The following is a 19,230-nucleotide window of genomic DNA, read 5'->3' as shown; positions in this document are numbered from 1 at the left end:
CTGTCCAGTAACTGCATCCTTTCTAGTAAATCCATCAAACAAAGCTTTAGTAATATCAGGATCATCACAATTTGTGTGGATACTATGCATTATCATCAGTTTGAATTCCAAGCTTGTTCCCCTGTTGCAGCTTGAGTTTAACTTTGTGCAAGCCTTGAGAAAGAAACACTAAAGTAAAGTACATCTCTAAATGCTTGGACCTTAAGAGTTCAGACCATTAATAATCAAGGGTCTATGAGTTCTCTTAAGAGATTTAAGCAGATTTTTGATTTTCTTGGAATCATTTTGGGGACTTCAGAATCAGAACATTAGAAAAAAAAATATTCTTTCCATGCTTATCATTTGATTATTTTTCTAAACATTCAGTCTTAATCTTCATGCTAATGCACATATACACATAAAATCAGGTCAAACATCCATCTTAAACTGAACAATGTTTACAACTTGGTCATAAACTGATCATGAACAAAGTCCCTATTTCTTTTCTATCCCATTTTAATGAAATGGAAAAAACAGAGGATCAACATGGATTGGAAAACCAAAAAGTGTGCCATTGTTGCTACCAACTTTGCTCTCAAACATTTCATCCATTGAGTTAAAGAATGGAGACTCATCAACCAAAAAAGAAGCTGATGATGTTAAGTAATCAGGCTCCAAAAGACGTGCCAATGAACAAGACCTTGGAAACACATGCTTCTTCTCTTCAAACTCACTCAGCTTTGTACTATCAGTAACCACAGTCTCTTCACTAGGACTACACTCTTGTGCATCCTCTATCATGTTAGTGTTGTTGTTCCTATTCCTCCCATGATGCTTCTTTTCATATATCCTACACAACACCCACTCATCCAACTGCAAGAAAAATAAATCATTTCATTTGACTCATTCAACCATATATATATATATATCATTTAATAAAGATTGAATAAAATTCAAGAAGAAGAAACTTACAACTTTAGATGGCATAGTTGAATTATTATTAGCAAAAGAACCATCAAGCCTGTACTCATGCATGATCCAACCAGTCTTAGAGCCTTTGGGAGGACGTCCTCTATAGAACACAAGTGCCTTCTTTAGTCCCACATACTTAGACTTGCTATATATGGCCTTATCCGTGCCGGTGGCCTTCCAATACCCGGACACCGCCGCCCGGTTTGGTCTACCACCGTTCGGGTATTTCCGGTCACGCGGTGTAAAAAAGTACCACTCTCCTTCCACCATCTCCGATTTTTCTGTTTATTTATTTATTTTTTTGACAAAGATGGATAAATCACATTTATTAAAAACAAATTATAGTATAACTGCCGTGAGAGACAGAAAGTAAGTACAAAACTTCTCTATTTTATATATATATATATATATATAATTGCTTAAACACATGATTATTATGAACTATGAATTAATGAATTAATGAATGAATTAAGAAGAGAGGGAGACCTGGGAGTTGCCAAGGATCAAACTTGTAAATATTGACAGCAGGGATGATTGGAACAGGACAAGGTTTGGAAGAGGCTTGATTCCGGAGGTAATGGACTATGAGCTCTTCATCAGTTGGGTGGAATCTAAAACCAGGTGGTAATGAGTTTGTTCTCATTTTTGAACTATAATGATCTCTTTGTAGTTGTTGTTATTATTGTTATTGAAATTGAGAAATGTTGGAACTTGAGGGAGCGTGTCCTTTTATAATGTATTTCTTTTGTGGATTAACTTCAACTTGATGACATAATGCTTTGAGATTTGTGTATACATGCACCAACATGACCAAACACTCTATTATTATTATTACATAGAGTTTGGTTTCACACGTGCTAGAGTTTGATACTTAAAAAACAAAGGAGCAGGTTAATTGATCACGGATGATTCTTATCCAGCCACGTCAGAACACTGTCCTTATTGGCTTGTAAATAGGACCCACAAGTGCCGTTGATCAGCCGCTAATCAGTGGACACGTGGTCACAAACAATTAGCTTAAACATGGTTTACTTAGCGTGCGTAATTCTAATACTAATCCTAATCCTAATCCTACCGGTTTGTTTATTAGATTTGTTGATGATTGGAATGGTTGATCTTATTTCATTTGAACACCTTGTTTTAATTAATTAAATAAAGAACACTTAAGTTTGGTGGATTATGTGGTGTGAAATAATAAACTTTTTTTGATTAATTAAATCAAAAGGTTTTTGGGGTGTGTGTGATTATTTATATAATTAATGTTAAATAATAAAGTTTTTGTTTGATATGATTGTAATGGATGACATTATGTCATCGTGTGAGTGTGTGCTCTCCACGGGAGTATGATTTATTGGAAACTTCAGCTTAGAATAATCATTAACTAATGGCATCCACTTATTATTTGGACTTCATGAAGCTTCCTTATCAATGCCATCATCCATTTGTTTTAATTACATGTGGCCCTGCCCTGTGGATTATTTATTTATATATTTATTTATTTTGAACTAATATTAAGAGAAAAGATAATTTTTTTAAAATTATTTTAAGGAAAAAAATTTTTGTCCATTATTAATGTGGACACAAACACAACTTAATCTGCTGATTAAGGACGCTTTAAAAATTCTTATTTGGACAAATTTTGCAACATACATTTGAAGTGGAATAATCATGTTTTTAATAGTAGTTTCAATGAGCTCTTATCAATTCTTATTAAAAATTAATCATATATTTTATTTTGATTAGATTCAGAACTCTCAAAAAAAGAGAAATGTACCGGAGTATTCACAATCAAGCATAATTTTGATTTTCTCTGCTCAATTTTATAATTTAGGACAACATATAAATAAGACATTATATCTAACAATTAATATTAAACATTTGTATTGACTGCGCAACTCATATTTGAGTCATATCATTTGTTATGTGAGTGATTTCAGTATATTCTTTTATTCTCTCTTAACAATCCAATATTTCAATCTTATCATCACGGTACTTAAAATTAATTTAATAAATCTCTTATTATATTTATGGTTTATTTATTATAGGAACAATTTGCTGTCTTAAATGAATTACTTTAATAAATTCTTTTTCACTTGTTCACAACCCATGAATTAATAATAATCTATGCAAGAAACAAATAATTGAACCTATTTTATACAATTTCCTCATCCAAAGAGTTGAACATGTTTCACAAGTGCATTCATATGAGGAACAAGTCAACACAGTAATTGTTATTAAGGTGAGTGTACTAAGGAAATTTCATACGTCCAAGTTAATTTATTAGTGATCACCTTTTGATAATTTCCAGGGTGTTTGTTGGTCATCTCTTCTTATCCTCACTGTCTGTTTTTTTAGTTTTAAACGTGGGTTGAGTTGTGTTTGACCTTCTATTGTTTTAGAATTTTCATATAAATTCATCAAAATTTTATTTATTAATAATTAATTTAAAACTAAATATTTTAATAAATGGCATCTTGAACTTTTTGTTTACACCGGATTTATAACTCAACGCCGCCCAACTTCATGCAAGTTCAATAAATTTAATTTTGTTTGGTGTGAAGCTCTTCAAATGTGTTTTTCATGCTTGAAAGTAGGCACTTTGTAGATTATTTTTTTAAAAAATATTGTGTCATATTTTTTTATTAGTTTTATCATTCAAAATTAAATTGATGTCATAATAGATATTTGAATAGTAACTAATTTTTTTTCCTTGTTTTAATTTTTTTTTTGTTTTTAAATGTTAAAGTCGAACCTTCAATATTCTGTATAAAAATCAAATATGATACAACTAACACAACCGTGATGAAAAAATATATTAAAACCCATATATATATATATATATATATATATATATATATATAATATTGATAAATTAGATAAACTACAATTTATTAAAAAAAAAAAAAAAATTACAAATAGGGTGAGAAACATACAGTGATAAAAAACTATTCATTAATAGTGAGAACATAGTAACTCTAATTTTTGACTAACTGTCACATATGATAACTAGCATAACTTCACAATTTCAACCTTAAATATTTATCATGTCAACATTGATTTAATTGATAAAATCAACATTTCCCCGCATTTTAAAAAAGTTATTTATAAAATACTAATCTAAAAAATTGAATCACTAAAATGTTATATAAAAAAAGTTATGTAACTTCTAATATCAATAGTTTAAGACTTGATGGAAATATAATATAAAAGAAATGAGTTTAAAAAGTTATTTTATTAAGTTTGAACTAATAATGCTTGGATTTAATTATAAAAATCTTATGAAATAAGATAACTATCTCCATATTTTAAATATTTATTTTAAAAAATTAATCTTAGAATTTGAATCAGCATTGAAATACTATAAGATATTATAAGAAAAATTAACCTATCTCTATATTTTAAAAAATAACTTTTAAAAATATATTAATATTCCAAAATTAAATTAATATTAAAAAATATACAGAAATTAACTTTAATATATATTATGAGATAAAATAATCTATTCATATTTCAAAACAAACTCATATACATCTATATATATGTACATCCCAATTTTCACAGTATAATTATTTATAAGCATAGTTTTAATTCAACTGTTCATATGAATATTCGTAAAAATCGGTCCTCTTATGATATATATATAATTAATATAATAACAAATAAACATTAAAAACCAAAAATTGACGGGTAATACCACACATTATCTAGAAGACATATTCACATTGCCTCAACCTTATCAACATAATTAATCACGCCTTTATAATCAATTAATCATAAATCTCATCAATTATGCTATTTGTAATCTAGTCTTATATCCATAAATTATTTATAATTAATCACTCCAACCCAACAATATTTTACCAAATCTTTCCTTTTCCTAGACTTGAAACCCTAGACCACCCCCCTTCTCAAATTCCCATAACCATAGCAAAAGAAACATGATGAAGAAGATGATCAAGCACCCAAACAACAACCCTAATCTGGTATGTTTCTCTCCAAATCATATTTTTACCTTTTTCTTTAATTATTTCCTTCCATAAATTCCATATCTCAACCAAATTATTAAAAATCACAGGAAGAAGAAGAGAGAGATTGGTCTCACATACCAGGCCAATTCTTATGGGGAGTGATGAACTACCTGCCACCATTTGATGCCATGAGAATTTCTTATGTGTGCAATTCTTGGAAATCCATCATCAAACCTGAACCCAACAAAATCACAATCCCTTGGGTTTTATGCAATCCTTCCTCTTCCATCTCCACTGACAGAATATTCATAGACTTATCAACCAATGCAATCTCTAGAGTCAAAATCCCTGACATTGTAAGCCAAGGCACATGTATCAGCTCCAAACATGGTTGGCTTCTCCTCCACCCAAATTCTCACCCCATGAACATCATCAATGGAGGTTTCTATTCCCATAGAATTTTTCCATATCAACCTAGAGTTACATCTTCAAAATATGAACCAAATACAAGCATTGTTAATAACAAGTGTACACTAAGACTGTTACATCCAGTCTCAGGAACAGTCATAGATTTGCCTGAAATACAAGAAGAGGACTGCAATGTAGTAGTCGGTCCTGCAATCATCGGCGCAGTATCGGAATTGACCGGCAAACCAGAGCTGATCATACAAGCAAGTTTCCGGGGACACAAGGGAATAGTACTGAGAATAACTAGAGCTGGGCAGAGTCAATGGGAAGAACATAGATTTCAGCATTGTTTTGGTTGGGAGACTAGAGTTGCAAGAGTGGCAATGCATGGGAGTACAAGAGTTTGTTGTTTTGATCCAAAAGGGAGGATGTGTGTGTTTGAAATGGAAGATAAGAGTTGGTTGATATTCCCTGAGTTGTGTAATTCAAGGTCAGGGTTTGTTGTGGAGTGTGAAGATGAGGTTGTGAAGGTGGCACCATTGCCTCCATCTGTGCATGGAAATCAAGAGAGGTATATGTTTTATAAGCTTGGTTTGGATGAGAATGGAGTTATTGGTTGGGTGGAGATGGAGAGGGTGGGATTGGAGAATAAGTGGTGGTTTCTTGATATAAATGGGGAGTCATATTGTGTGAAGGGAGTTGGGAGGAAGGTGTTTCAGTTATTTGGACATTATGGGATGGTGAGGAATGGTGGTGGGCGTGTGAGGTTTGGAACAAGAATTGTGAGTGAGGTTGGAATTCCACTGTCTGTTTTGGATTTGGATGATGGAGTTCCACAAGAGTTGATGCCTGAGCTTGCTCTTAAGGACTGTAAGCTTGGATGGATCCTTATGGATTTCCCTGTTTCTGTTTGATCTCTTTTATCAGTTTTATTACTTATTTCCTTTTGGAATGTTGGTGTTTTGTTAATATGTTGTTAGAATGATATATACATTATTTATGTTTGATGTTTTTGTTTTCACAATTGCAGTAACTTTTATGATTTTATCACTTCAATAATAATTCATTTCAGGGGCACTGACTTGTCTACGTATTAAAAATATATATATATATTATATATATATATGCTTTTTACAGTGAGAGAAAGGGCTACATTTGATATAATGTGCTAAAAGATAAATAAAGTTAGAAAATGGAAGTTGTATAGCAGAAAAAGCTGATTATTTAAGAAAGGGAAAAGAGATATTGATTAGAAAAACAACAAAAAGGTTAGAAAATGTGGAATGGTAGATAGAGGAATTATAGAGGCACAAGGTTATAATCAATTAATTATGCTATTTGTAAAATCTAATCATCACCATATAACATTTGTTACCATTCCAAGATCCATCTATGTATTTAACAAAAGGGAGCTTGACTTCCCAAAATACAAAGATCTTCCAACAAACACTATAACAGACCAAGAAATTCTCAAGAGTAATGCAATTAAACAACAGGAAACCTTCTTCTTACCTCACTCTAGTCATTCTATTTCCATTTTTAGTGATGCGTCATAGGCCGGAAAATTATCCTACAATAGACTCGGATTTGTTATTATAGCAAACTCCAAAAACATCGTATTCGTATTGGCACGATCAATTGCTACTTTAGCTGAAGCTGCTGCTTTGCTGACGGGTCTTGAGCACTGCAATGTAAAGCCTGCTAAGATCTTCTTGTGGAAATGGTGTAATATGCAAATCATCCAGTAACATGGAAATACATTGAAGTGATACAGAGCAATAAACGACTCGAGTCGGTCACCAAACACAAAACCGGAACTCATAGATAGAGACGGCAAAGCTCAGTGGGCTTCATCTTCCACAATGGCTCCAACTAGATGTGATTTAACTTTAGAACTTTTTGTTTTAAATCTATTACTTTTGTTCAGCTAGTTGTTAGCTCCTTGTATCCCGCAAATAAAACCGAACCATGTTTGACAACTCTTTTCTTCCCCTAGAAGAAACATGATCAAAGAGGATGAACAAACCTGGTAGAAGAAACATGATCAAGAAGGTGATCAAGGATTTTCTCAAAAAAATAAAAAAGATGATCAAGGACCAAAACAACCACCCTAAACTGGTATGTTACTTTACAAATCTAACTAACCCTTTTCGATTTTTTTTTAAAATTCTTCCGTAAGTTCTAAGTCTCATCCATATTAACAACTAAAAAAAAAAAGCCACAGCATGAAAGAGAGAAAGAAGAAGTAGAAGAAGAGAGTGATAATCTGGTATGTTACTTTACAAATCTAACTTGCCTATATTTTATTTTAAATTTGTTCCATAAATTCTAGATCTCATCCAAATTAATAAAAAATACACAGCAAGAACCAGAGAAAGAAGAAGTAGAAGATGAAGAACAAGAACAAGAACAAGAGAGAGATAATATGGTATGTTACTTTTCAAGTATAACTTAAAATAAATTCTTCCGTGAATGTTAAAAATCATCCAAATTAATAATTAAAGAAAAAAAATCCACAGCATGAAACAGAGAAAGACGAAGAAGTAGTAGTAGTAGTAGAAGAAGAGAGAGAGAATCTGGTACGTTAGTATCAAATTTAACTTATTCTTAATTTAATTTCTTCCATAAATTCTAGATCTTATCCATATTAATAATTAAAAAAAAATCACAGCATGAAACAGAGACAGAAGAAGAAGTAGATGTAGTAATAGAAGAAGAAGAAGATAGGGATTGGTCTCACATACCAGGCCCATTCTTATGGGGAGTGATGAACTACCTGACACCATTTGATGCCATGAGAATTCCATACGTTTGCAATCATTGGAGATACATCAGGAAACCTGAACCCAACAAAGTCACAAACCCTTGGGTTTTATGCAATCCTTCATCTTCCATCTCCAATGACAGAATTTTCATAGATTTAGCAGCTAATGCAATCCAAACAGTTCGAATTCCTTACCTTGTAAGTGAAGGCACCTGTATCAGCTCCAAAAATGGTTGGCTTCTCCTGCGCCCGAATTTGCCTGCCCCCAACCACATATACATAAACAATGGTGTCAATTCCTGTGTATTTTATATCAAGTGGACATTAAGACTATTCCATCCAGTTTCAGGAACAGTCATAGATTTGCCTGAAATCCTAGAAGCAGACTGCAATGCAGTATTAGGTCCTGCAATCATTGGAACGACATGGGAATTGACTGGCAAACCAAAGCTAATCATACAAGCAAGTTACCAGAAACACAACAGAATAGTACTAAGAATAACTAGAGCTGGGCAAAGCCAATGGGAAGAACATAGATTTGAGCATTGTATTGATTGGGAGGCTACAGTAGCAAGGGTGGTAATGCATGGAAGTACAAGAGTTTGCTGTTTTGATCCCAACGGGAGGATGTGTCTGTTTGATATGGAAGATAAGAGTTGGTTGACATTCCCTGATTTGTGTAATTCAAGGTCAGGTTTTGTTGTGCAGTGTGAAGATGAAATTGTAAAGGTGGCACCTTTGCCTCCATCTTTTCATGGAAATCAAGAGAGGTTTATGTTTTATAAGCTTGGACTGGCTGAGAACGGAGTTCTTGGTTGGGTGGAGATGGAGAGGGAGGAATTGGAGAATAGGTGGTGGTTTCTTGATAGAAATGGGGATTCATATTGTGTGAAGGGAGTTGGGAGGAAGGTGTTTCAATTATTTGGACATTATGAAATGGTGAGGAATGGTGGTGGTCATGTGAGATTTAGAAGACTTGAGAATGAGGTGAGAATGCCACTGTCTGTTGTGGATTTGGCTGATGGTATTCAAGTAGAGTTGATGCCAGAGCTTTGCTATTCATGACTATGAGCTTAAATGGATCCATATGGCTTCTCCTGTTTCTGTTTGATCCCTTCTATCAATGATTTCCTTTTACATCTTTGTTTGTATGTTTGTGTCTGTTTGTCTGTTTGTTTATGCAGTAAAGTGTTATGAAATGTTGGTATTTTGTTTCTAAGTTCTTTGGAATGATAAGTATATTATTGATATTTGATAATTTTTGTTTATTTAGCAAAATCAGAGCTCAAATCAATCCATTTAAGAGAAACACAAGCTTTTCAAGATTACCAACGAGTAAATAAACCCTAAAGGCACTACATTTCCAAAGAATCATGACAAAAACCTAGAGATGATCCTTCTCTATATTCGCTGAAAACTTAAACAAGTCTCAGGGTTTAGGGTTTGGGGAAGTACCTGCAGCTTGGAAGCTGGACGCGTTGAGCCGGAGAAGAGATCGCCGCCATTCGAAGAGTCAAGGATGAGTCGAAACTGAGGTCTAGGGTTTCGCAAACGAGTTGCAGGTTCTTCTATTGTATTTAAGCCACCATTTTCGCCATTTTTGGGAATGAAGCCAAGCCACTCTGCAGGGCAAGCTTGTTTCGGAGTTTTTTACGAAATACCCCCTGGAAAATAAAATTATCCAATAAATAGAAAGTTTTCCCAGTAAAAATTATACTATTTTATATATATATATATATATTCCTGTGGTTAAAATTAAATAATTTTTTAAATGCAAGATATATGCAACCAAGAGAATAAAATAAAAATGGTATAATACCCGAATCTAGCTTATAACGAATTCTAGCTTATCGACATCGGGTCACTCAGATAGGGCTGCTTTCGCTGCGAGTGTCGAGCTTGACTCGGAGTTTTTCGATACCCTCAAAATCACATGATCGAGTAAATAGACAGTTTTTCGGTAGAAAATTATACTGTTATATACATGTATTCGTCCCGTAGGTTACAGATTAAAGTAACTTTTCTTTAAAAGAAAAAAATAAAATAATAATAATAATAATAATATCTGTCTCTATATTTCTCTTTTTTTTTTTATTTTTTTACTCATAAATATTTTCAAGTAGTTTTTTTATTAAATTAAATTATTTTTAAAAAATAAAGAAATTAGTTGGATGCATCTAGAGAGACTAATTCAGGTATTATAAAAAAAAATCCCACTAAATTAATAAATTATAAATTTCTTGCGAAGCAGTGGAAAATATTGTAAAATAATCCAGTAAATAATAGTAATAAAAAAACCACAAGCAACTCAGGGCCCCACTTCTCAATTCGTCGATCTCAATCGGAAAACCAAACACGAATCACGGCGTGAGCTTGCGTTGGCTCCCGCATGGGTGGCGGCGAGGATGGACTCTGGCGAACCTCTGCGAAGATCGGGTTGGCGTCGGTAGCGGCAACTGTGGCGGAGACGGCGACGTTTCCGATAGATATCATAAAGACTAGGCTTCAGCTCCGCTATGGCCACTCCTCCACCGGAGCCTCCCTCCGCGTTGCAGCGGATATATGGAACAAGGGCCGGATGCTTGGGTTCTATAGTGGTCTCTCTCCCGCCGTCCTCCGCCATGTATTGTATACTCCCGTTCGCATCGTCTCCTACGAACACCTCCGTATCTCTTCCTCCGATGCTGATGTTTCCCTCTTCCGCAAAGCTTTCGCCGGAGGCGTTTCAGGCGTCGTCGCACAGGTGACTATTCTGGAATCTGGATCATATGAACGGTGATTTATTCTTCAATTATTCTTGATCTCACAAGTATAACCTATTTGAGCTGAAAAGATTGGATTTTTATAGTGGAAGAAGTAAAACATTGCATGGTATTCGACATTGTGTAGGCATGCTTCAGTGATGAATAGTCTGTTTGGTTGCACAATACTAGGATATCTGATCGAATTTACATTTTGATGGACCTTTTGAGGTTTTCTTTTTTCATGGGAATTGGAAACTCATACAAGATTATAATGCATTTACAATTTGGAACATTTCACACAGTTTTATCAACCCTTGAGATTGAATGGCAGCGGAAGGCCTGAGTTTATTGTGTTTTCTCTGTTAGCTGTATGTGATATGCATGATGGTTCTATCCACATTTGAAACTTTCTGGTTCTCCCTGTTACTTAATGCTTTGATATTCATGTGAGCCTGATAATAATTTGAATTGTTGGCAGGGATGAACATTGTTTATCTTATTCTTGTAGAAGTAGGGTTGTAGACTAATGAAAGGCTCTGGTTCATGAGTTGAATTCTCTTCTTGGTGTTTTTCTATTATAGGATTTATTAAGCCACCAGTTAGTAGTGGTAGATACTTAATTGTTTGATTGTATTGATTACTAAGATAACCTTCCATTAATCTTGGGGTAACATTACAGAAATAAAGGTTAGACTAGTATGTTCACTCTCAGAAATGAGACATTGTCGGAAATTTTGTAGCATGGTACCTTGGATATATAAAAAAGGACTTCAATGAAGGTTTAGGTTCAAAGATTTTATTTTTGCTGGATATATGCTCCTGAATTACATTTGGAAATGAGCTTGCCCTGTGTCACATCGAACCTTCCGAAAGATGTTTGTAAAGTTTAAACTCCTATCTGAAACCCCCTTTATGTAAGCAAGCTCTAGGTTGCTTTTGCTTGATGCAGGTGCAGTTTTTGCTTGTTGATGTTTCTGAGAATGAACAGCTGTGAGAACTTGCCAGATGCTGACAGATATTCAATAATCAGGTGGTTAAAAAAATAAAAAAATAAATAAAGCATATGAAATCATGTAATAGTTAAAATGTTGATGGAAATATCATGGTGGATGATCCTTGGTGTACCAACATTATTCTATCATGATAAATCACGATTCTAAAATGCAGGTTTTGGCTAGTCCAGCTGATCTGATAAAGGTGAGAATGCAAGCAGATGGGCGTCTTCTCACACAAGGTCTTCAACCCAGGTATGCAGGAATTTTTGATGCTTTCAGAAAGATTGCCCAGTCAGAAGGTTTTTCTAGGCCTTTGGAGAGGGGTTGTCCCAAATGCTCAGCGAGCATTTTTGGTGAACATGGGAGAATTAACATGCTATGATTCAGCAAAGCATTTTATCATTAACCAAGAAATTTGTGAAGACAACATCTTTGCTCATACATTGTCATCTGTTGCATCTGGTCTCTGTGCAACTGCTCTTAGCTGCCCAGCTGATGTAGTCAAAACTAGAATGATGAATCAAGCTGCTGACAAAGAGGTTGTGAGTGCATACATGAATTCCTTTGATTGTCTGATCAGGACCGCAAGGTCTGAAGGCATATTGGCATTGTGGAAGGGTTTCATCCCCACATGGGCCAGGCTTGGCCCTTGGCAATGTGTGTTTTGGGTTTCTTATGAAAAGTTCCGGCAAGTCTCTGGGCTCTCATCTTTCTAATGCACTTTCTCAGATTCCTTTGCACCTGGTTGTTCTCAAGGTGTGTATAATTGATGCCAAGAACTTTTAACAGAACTGACATTCATAAGAAGGCCACCATAAATCTCATTTAGCTACATACACAAATATTTGCCATAGTACAATGGCCTTCTCGAATTTTGTTTCCATATACACAAGTCTTGTATTATACATTTTGCTAATGCCTTTTTTCCCATAATGAAACTAAACTGTGAGAGGAATTATGTAACTTGTTTCCATTGAATTGGGGTTGGTTTCACTTGTTAACCACCCAATTTTCTTGATATGAAGGATTCTGAATTTTTGGCACTTGTGTTCTTGTTCTAAGAGTTGCTTTTATTTTTTAAGTTTTTGCGAGTAATTCTTTACACTTACTCTCAGAATTTCTGCCTGTTTTCCTTTTGATTTGTCAATGCTGTATAAATTTTTTATTTTTTCACTCCCAAATTCATTTGTGTGCTGATTATTATTATTATGTTAACTCATCAAAGTGCTCTTCTTCCTGAATTCTGGAAGCCTGTCAGCTTTTATTTTTAGGTTTTAAAGCTATTGATGACTTCCATATGATTCCTTACCATGTTTATTCCAGTGTAGATGAAGTTTTCTTTGATGATGAACAAATTTGTGCAACTGAGAATCCCCTTTTGTTGTGATAATAGGAGCATTTGTCCTGCAAATGGATGAACATCTTTTATTGTCATATTGGGAGCATTTGTCCGACAAATGGCTGAAGCTAGAACATCTAGCTCGGATAAAAGCATAAACTTGTTTCGTTCATTTTGTATTGATGACTACAGTCCCAAGAGAGTAGGTTGTTCATACTCCAAAGTCCACTGCTGAATGTGTTAAAATGTTACATTACATGCTTGCCGAAGATATAACCTTTTTGAAATCTGGAAATTCCTGATTTGCTTTCACTATTTAGCTACAAATAGATCTGCTCTCTAAACTTCTACTTTTTCTTGTTAAATGCATCCAATCGTCCTTGACTAGCTTGTGATAGAACTTTTGCATATGATCCCTTAAACAGACATGAAAAACTATAATTGCTAGGTCAAGGTTTAATGATGATTTGATGATGATGTACCTAAAGAAAGGTTTAATAATTATTTAAAAGGGAGTAGGTTAATGTCTAAAGTGCAAGAGAATGCCCTATCAGTTGATATGGTTTACTAGATTGCCTTTGAATAACCACAGTGAACTTTAGCATTGACCTTCTGTTATCAGTAAAGTCCTGAAAACTTCACATTTACTCTGCATCAAATACCGGAAAGGTGAATTTAGTAAACAAGTTTCTTAATCCTTTCTGTAGCAACAGAATCAATTTTACAGAGAAACAATGTTTCATATTTAACTCTTTAAGCAACTGTTTTTGTGGCATGGTAAATTTATCCCACCTAATGATGTGTGAGATGTCAAGAGCTGCAACTGCCAAGATTGTGACAGACATAGGCATCCAGCTGATGAATGACCGCCAAAGCACATTAACTACAGAGAACTCTCACCCTGTGCAGTTCCCGGCCAATTGTAAAAAGATGTGGAGATCAGCTTCTCTGATAAATTGAGCATGTGACTTGCTTTCATGACAAATAGTGAATTCTCTTTTATTGGCAGCATCAATTAGTTATTTTTTCTAGGATTTCAATCTGATGATGAAAGTAGGATATTTATCATGTGCGTAGGGAGAAAGCACCAATAGAAGAGGACATGGAATTTGGTGGTTAAATGCAGAAGGGAGGTGCATTTAAGGACAGTCTCTTTGGATGTGTTGGACGTTTCAAGTTCCACAAGAAGGCTAGATGAATTTTGAGCCTTTGAGGATCAGGACCACCTTCTATATAATAAAGAGGCTGTCTATACAATTAAAATATTGATTTTCTTTTCCTGCATATCCATATTTGGCATCTGGCCTGAGTTTCTTCCTAAACTTTTACTTTCAACTGCTAAATTCTACTTCTTTCAGGCACGGGCAGCCCCACAAATGCAATCATCTTACAGAAAAGAACTTCCAAAGAAGGGTAAACTTTTCACAAATTTGTGTACTTCTAAGTCTGTAATTCTGTCTTCTATGCTCTTGCTGTTTTACCTCACAGTTAATTTTTGCATTTTTTTTTTCAAGCTTAGTGCATGAAGTGTGACTCTAATCTGCAATTTGTGTATGTTCTTCAGACTATACTGATGTATAAGTAGTTCATCTTGAAATAGTCACATGCCTTTTTTTTACTCCATCTCTTCATTGTCTATGTTAAGAACATGGTTTCTTTTGCTTTGGTTTTATTTTTTGTTGGTGAACCGCATGTATTTTAGGGAAATCAAATTGAGCAACGGTTGTTCTATTATGTGGTTGTGTAAAATTGTGAAATTATAGAAATGGACTTTTTCACTCTTTGTTAGGTAGCGAGTAGTTCGTTTACCCCAATTAATGTCTTCCCTATGATGAACTGCAGTGTTTCATCTATTGTCTTTTAGTTCTTTCTTGCATATTTCATTTGTCAGCCTTCAATAGTGAAATGTATTCTGCGTTTGCTGGTCATTATGTCTGAATTTCGTTGATCTTTGAAATCATTTCTCTTGTATTTCCCTTGGATTTCATATTTGTTTAAAATCGTGGCCATATTGATTGATTTGCATTTGTAGTTCCCATCAAGGATTTTCAGATGAAATTAAAATTGACACCTGTTCACCTCCTTTAGTTGTTAACCATTTACCTTGAGTGAAAGCAGAGCTGCTTTAGTACAATGCATGATTGATCTGTATCATTTTCCTGGTTAGCTCATTTTTGCCAAAAGAAGACCACCAGTGTTATGATGCCTACTATTTGATATCGTTTTCCATTCTCACACATTCTCTTGCTTACCTTGTTTTCATGACCAAGTAAAATTAAAATGCATTTATTTGTTTCTCTCAGATGTACTGGCATCAACAAAGAGGACATTGGAATGTTATTTTTTTGTTATGCCCTTTTCTTAACTGAATTAATTTCTCTCACTTTTACTGAAACTTGATCTGTCTTCGATCATTGCAGTGCTACCTCTATCTTGAGCTGATATTGTGTAAAGTTAAAGATTAAGTTACTTTGTGCATCAACAACCGAATCCACTGCCGATGGCTTTTGTTACTTGTACCACTAATGGTTTTTATCATGGCTGTTTTTTCATGTTTCCCTTTAAAATATGCCGATGGCTGGCATCAACTGCCACCCACCTTTGTTTCATCCAAATCTATATTTAGTGACACTGAAAAGCATTTGGTATTAATGAGCTTATCATGCATCTCATCTCATTGAAATCTATAGATAATCACCTGATCTTTTCTTGAATCTAGCATGTGGTCATTGCTCCATTGAATTAATTCCCGTGCATAAGTTTGTCCTTGCATGAAATGAAGATACTTAATCTCTATGTGTTTAAGATCATTTAATGCCTAGCTAGTGTCAGTGTTGCTTCGATCGTTCGCTTTGTTTGAACTGGAGAAAGATAGGTACCTTACTACTTGCCTGCAACCCTAATAAGTCGCAAAGCGAGCTGTATTCTATCACTTTCAGTCCTTTTGTTTTCTCTCATTTATTGTATGATTTAAATGCTTTCGATCTTTTAACCGTATTTATTGTGGCTTTCTACTGCAAGGTACTCATGCATGCAAAGCTTGAATAACAGCATAGCAGCACTACCGACGAATTATCCTTGAAGTTTGAGGTTCATGATAACAGAGCATTCTCTGCTGCAAAGGATTGCTTGTGATGCACATGCACTATTAATGTATGCCATTTCACTGTCTTTTTGTTTGTCTCATTGTCTCGGCATGCTTTTGGATTTACATAGAACTTACGACAACGTTACAACGTATTTGTTTTTGTTTGTTGAAAACCTGATTTACTTGCAGAGCTGAGAAGTGTTCAGAATCACAGAAACAAGAAAATGAAGAACATGTGTGTTAAGAATTAGTGTATTGAGAATGACTTTGGACATTGAACTTCAACAATCTTGTATTTGCAGTTTAAGACATGCAAGGGTGGGAAAGAAGAAATTAAAGAGGATGAAAAATGGCAAATTGCAAAGACGACGAAATGGAAACCGAAAGTTGTGTGTGAAGATTACCGTAACTATGTCTTACTAAGGTTGTGTTTGGATGATGAATAATGGTCGATTAATAGTACGGATCAACTTGATTTATTCGTCTATTTTATCATTGTACGGTTTTTGGTTGAGTTGTAAGAATAAGATCGTATTAATTTTCGTTTATTTTTAATAAGATGGATTTCATTAAGCTAGTCAGAATAATGAATGCGATGTTTGGTTGGTTAGATATAAAGAATATTAAATTTGATTGAATTGATTCCATTAATAAAAAATAAAGTTCATATTTCAAAAAAAAATTAAATATGAAAATGTATATAAGAAAATAAATAAGAATTTATATTTGAAAGTAAAAATTAAATAAGAATGTGATGTTTGGCTGGTTAGATATAAAGAAAGTTAAATTTGATTGAATTGATTCCATTAATAAAAAAAAGTAAAGTTGATATATAAAAAAATTAAATATGAAAATATATATGAGAAAATAATTAAGAATTTATATTTGAGAGAAAAAAATTTAATAAGAATGTGATGTTTGGTTTGTTAGATATAAAGAAAGTTAAATTTGATTGAATTGATTCCATTAATAAAAAAAAATTAATATTTTAAAAAAATAAATATGAAAATGTAATGTATATGAGAAAATAAATAAGAATTTATATTTGAAAGTAAAAAATTTGTAAATATATGAAAATATAGTAAAATAAATAACTTTACCAACTAGTTTAACTAACGCCATAATGTATATTTATTATTAATTAATTTCTTAAAATAATTAATAAATTAATTAATTAATGTCAATGTGAAAATTAAAATCAAATTAATGGAATAATTAATGGAATTGATTTAAATTGAATCAAGCACCACCACACCTACCTCTTAATTAAAATAATTAAACAAGAAGCTTTGTCCTTTTAATTCAACATATGTATGATATCCTTTCGTCTAACATCGTTGGTTGGTGATATATAAGTTTTTCCATAATGAATTATTATTATATTTTATTTAGTTGAGATGTCATTAAAAAGAAAAAGAAAAAAAGAAAAAATGTATGCTAAATAGAATAAATGCATTTATATGATTCAAATACCAAAATAAATATTTTCCTTATGGTTTATATACCAAAGTGGCACTATATATTTTGGGTTAAAAATTAAAATACACAATTAACCAAAGAGTAATTAACAAATGCATTAAAGATTAAAAGAGACAAAGAAGCGAGTACAAAATGCACTTGATAAGATGGGTATTAATAAGAAATGTGGGTGAATTTAATGATGGAGAAGATTCAACAAGACAAATTTGAGAGAGGCATGAAATCACATCAATATTTGTGATTAATTAAGAAGGCAACATATAGACATTTTGGTAGATTTGCATTTACTTTTAATGACCAAAATTCATGCATGTTATTGTTTGGAGGTTGAGAGCAAGCAAATTTGACAAATTTTAATATTTAATAAATATATAGAAAAAAATAACAAACAACCTTTGGGTCAATTGGTATCAAGTTTTCTTACGTAGAGTGTTTGTTTCGGGGAGAACCCACTGTTTGTCACCTTCTAAAAAAAATAAAAAAAATAAAAAAATATCAGAATTTAAAACAATATATGCTTCAACCTTCACAAGCTTATATATAATATCATCAACTCAAATGCAATATTGTTTACTTTGAATAACAATAAAAATTATTTGAAAATAAGAAAAAAAAATCTATATTGTATTGATTTATAATATTTTATAAAAAAACAAAAAAAATTAATTTACTAATTGTATAACTCATTGTAATATGTCTACATATGGTTCAAATTTTGAAGTGCGTGATTTATCATAAAATTTGTTTATTATTATTAACTATATAATAATACTTGATTGTTCTTAATATCTTGATTATATATAAATGAATTTTATGCCTTGCTAACTGAATTATGGGTAGATATAAAGTTGAGAGAAGAGAATGAATGTATATTTATTAGAGTAAAATCAACCCATATAAATATAAGAAAGATGTATACATGAGTATGTATACACAAGGGTATATATTAAGTACACAGTATATGCACAAGTATGATTATTACTCTAACAAAATATCATCTAAAGTTTTCAAAATGTTACTAAGGGGTGGCTTTTCATATTTTTATAGTAAAAGTAAAACTAATGCATTGTTAACAATAAACTATTCAATATATTATATGTATAATATAAGTTATAATAACAAAAATTTTAGACAGGAACAAGTGACTACAAAGAAGCCAAGTAGTTATCATTATATATATATATATATATATATACATATACATATCAAAGAAATATTAAAAAAAAACCCAATAATTATATTCCACACACACATTGTTTCACACTTATAATAATAATAATAATAATAATAATAATAATAATAATAATATAGTGGACCAAGAATAGACAATAAGTATTGATTGGGACCATAGAAGTACAGTGTACTTAACTCACTCAACGTAACGGCACAGTAAGTGCCATGCTTTTGCCACTTTCAATGCAGCCGCTAGCAATGAAGTGGCTCTATATTTTTTTATTTTTTCTTTTCTTTTTTTCTTCTTCTTTTTAAGAAGAA

General features: G+C 32.8%; 3 protein-coding genes and 1 long non-coding RNA gene across 5 annotated transcripts; 2 read left to right on the top strand and 2 right to left on the bottom strand.

Moving 5' to 3' along the window:
- Positions 1–335: 335 nt before the first annotated feature.
- LOC120250226 (NAC domain-containing protein 2-like) lies at positions 336–1,627 on the bottom strand. The gene is made up of 3 exons (XM_039259021.1): positions 1,438–1,627; positions 952–1,232; positions 336–852 (listed from the first exon to the last, which is right to left on the bottom strand). The coding sequence occupies exons 1-3, from the start codon at positions 1,592–1,594 to the stop codon at positions 496–498; spliced, it is 795 nt and encodes a 264-aa protein (XP_039114955.1). The 5' UTR covers positions 1,595–1,627; the 3' UTR covers positions 336–495.
- A 3,105-nt stretch (positions 1,628–4,732) lies between these two features.
- LOC120283726 lies at positions 4,733–6,326 on the top strand. The gene is made up of 2 exons (XM_039290448.1): positions 4,733–4,934; positions 5,027–6,326. Exons 1-2 carry the CDS (start codon positions 4,890–4,892, stop codon positions 6,239–6,241), a joined length of 1,260 nt encoding a protein of 419 aa, XP_039146382.1. The 5' UTR covers positions 4,733–4,889; the 3' UTR covers positions 6,242–6,326.
- Positions 6,327–6,673: 347 nt separating this feature from the next.
- On the bottom strand, positions 6,674–9,726 carry LOC120283417. 2 transcript variants are annotated; one of them, XR_005543275.1, is made up of 4 exons: positions 9,547–9,726; positions 8,287–8,497; positions 8,072–8,167; positions 6,674–7,353 (listed from the first exon to the last, which is right to left on the bottom strand). It is a non-coding gene; the product is annotated as an uncharacterized LOC120283417 (long non-coding RNA). The 2 variants fall into 2 exon arrangements; XR_005543274.1 differs by having other exon boundaries at positions 8,287–8,350.
- Positions 9,727–10,411: 685 nt separating this feature from the next.
- LOC120249820 (mitochondrial uncoupling protein 3) lies at positions 10,412–12,848 on the top strand. The gene is given in 3 exon segments (XM_039258489.1): positions 10,412–10,834; positions 12,003–12,137; positions 12,139–12,848. Coding segments are annotated over 3 exon segments (897 nt in total). The 5' UTR covers positions 10,412–10,480; the 3' UTR covers positions 12,547–12,848.
- The last annotated feature ends 6,382 nt before the right edge of the window (positions 12,849–19,230 follow it).

The sequence above is a fragment of the Dioscorea cayenensis genome, chromosome 19, assembly GCF_009730915.1.
Source record: "Dioscorea cayenensis subsp. rotundata cultivar TDr96_F1 chromosome 19, TDr96_F1_v2_PseudoChromosome.rev07_lg8_w22 25.fasta, whole genome shotgun sequence".
Taxonomy (NCBI): Eukaryota; Viridiplantae; Streptophyta; class Magnoliopsida; order Dioscoreales; family Dioscoreaceae; genus Dioscorea; species Dioscorea cayenensis.
Note: the sequence above shows the minus strand (reverse complement) of the source record. Positions and strands in the feature narration are given on the sequence as shown.

Bases quoted from the DNA above. Each gene is read 5' to 3' on its own strand.
- LOC120250226 (XM_039259021.1), bottom strand. From the start codon at position 1,594: ATGAGAACAAACTCATTACCACCTGGTTTTAGATTCCACCCAACTGAT. The intron at 1,233-1,437 runs GTCTCCCTCTCT...ATAAATAAACAG, and splicing joins TGATCCTTGGCAACTCCCAG to AAAAATCGGAGATGGTGGAA. The intron at 853-951 runs GTAAGTTTCTTC...TTTTTCTTGCAG, and splicing joins CAACTATGCCATCTAAAGTT to TTGGATGAGTGGGTGTTGTG.
- LOC120283726 (XM_039290448.1), top strand. From the start codon at position 4,890: ATGATGAAGAAGATGATCAAGCACCCAAACAACAACCCTAATCTG. The intron at 4,935-5,026 runs GTATGTTTCTCT...TAAAAATCACAG, and splicing joins CAAACAACAACCCTAATCTG to GAAGAAGAAGAGAGAGATTG.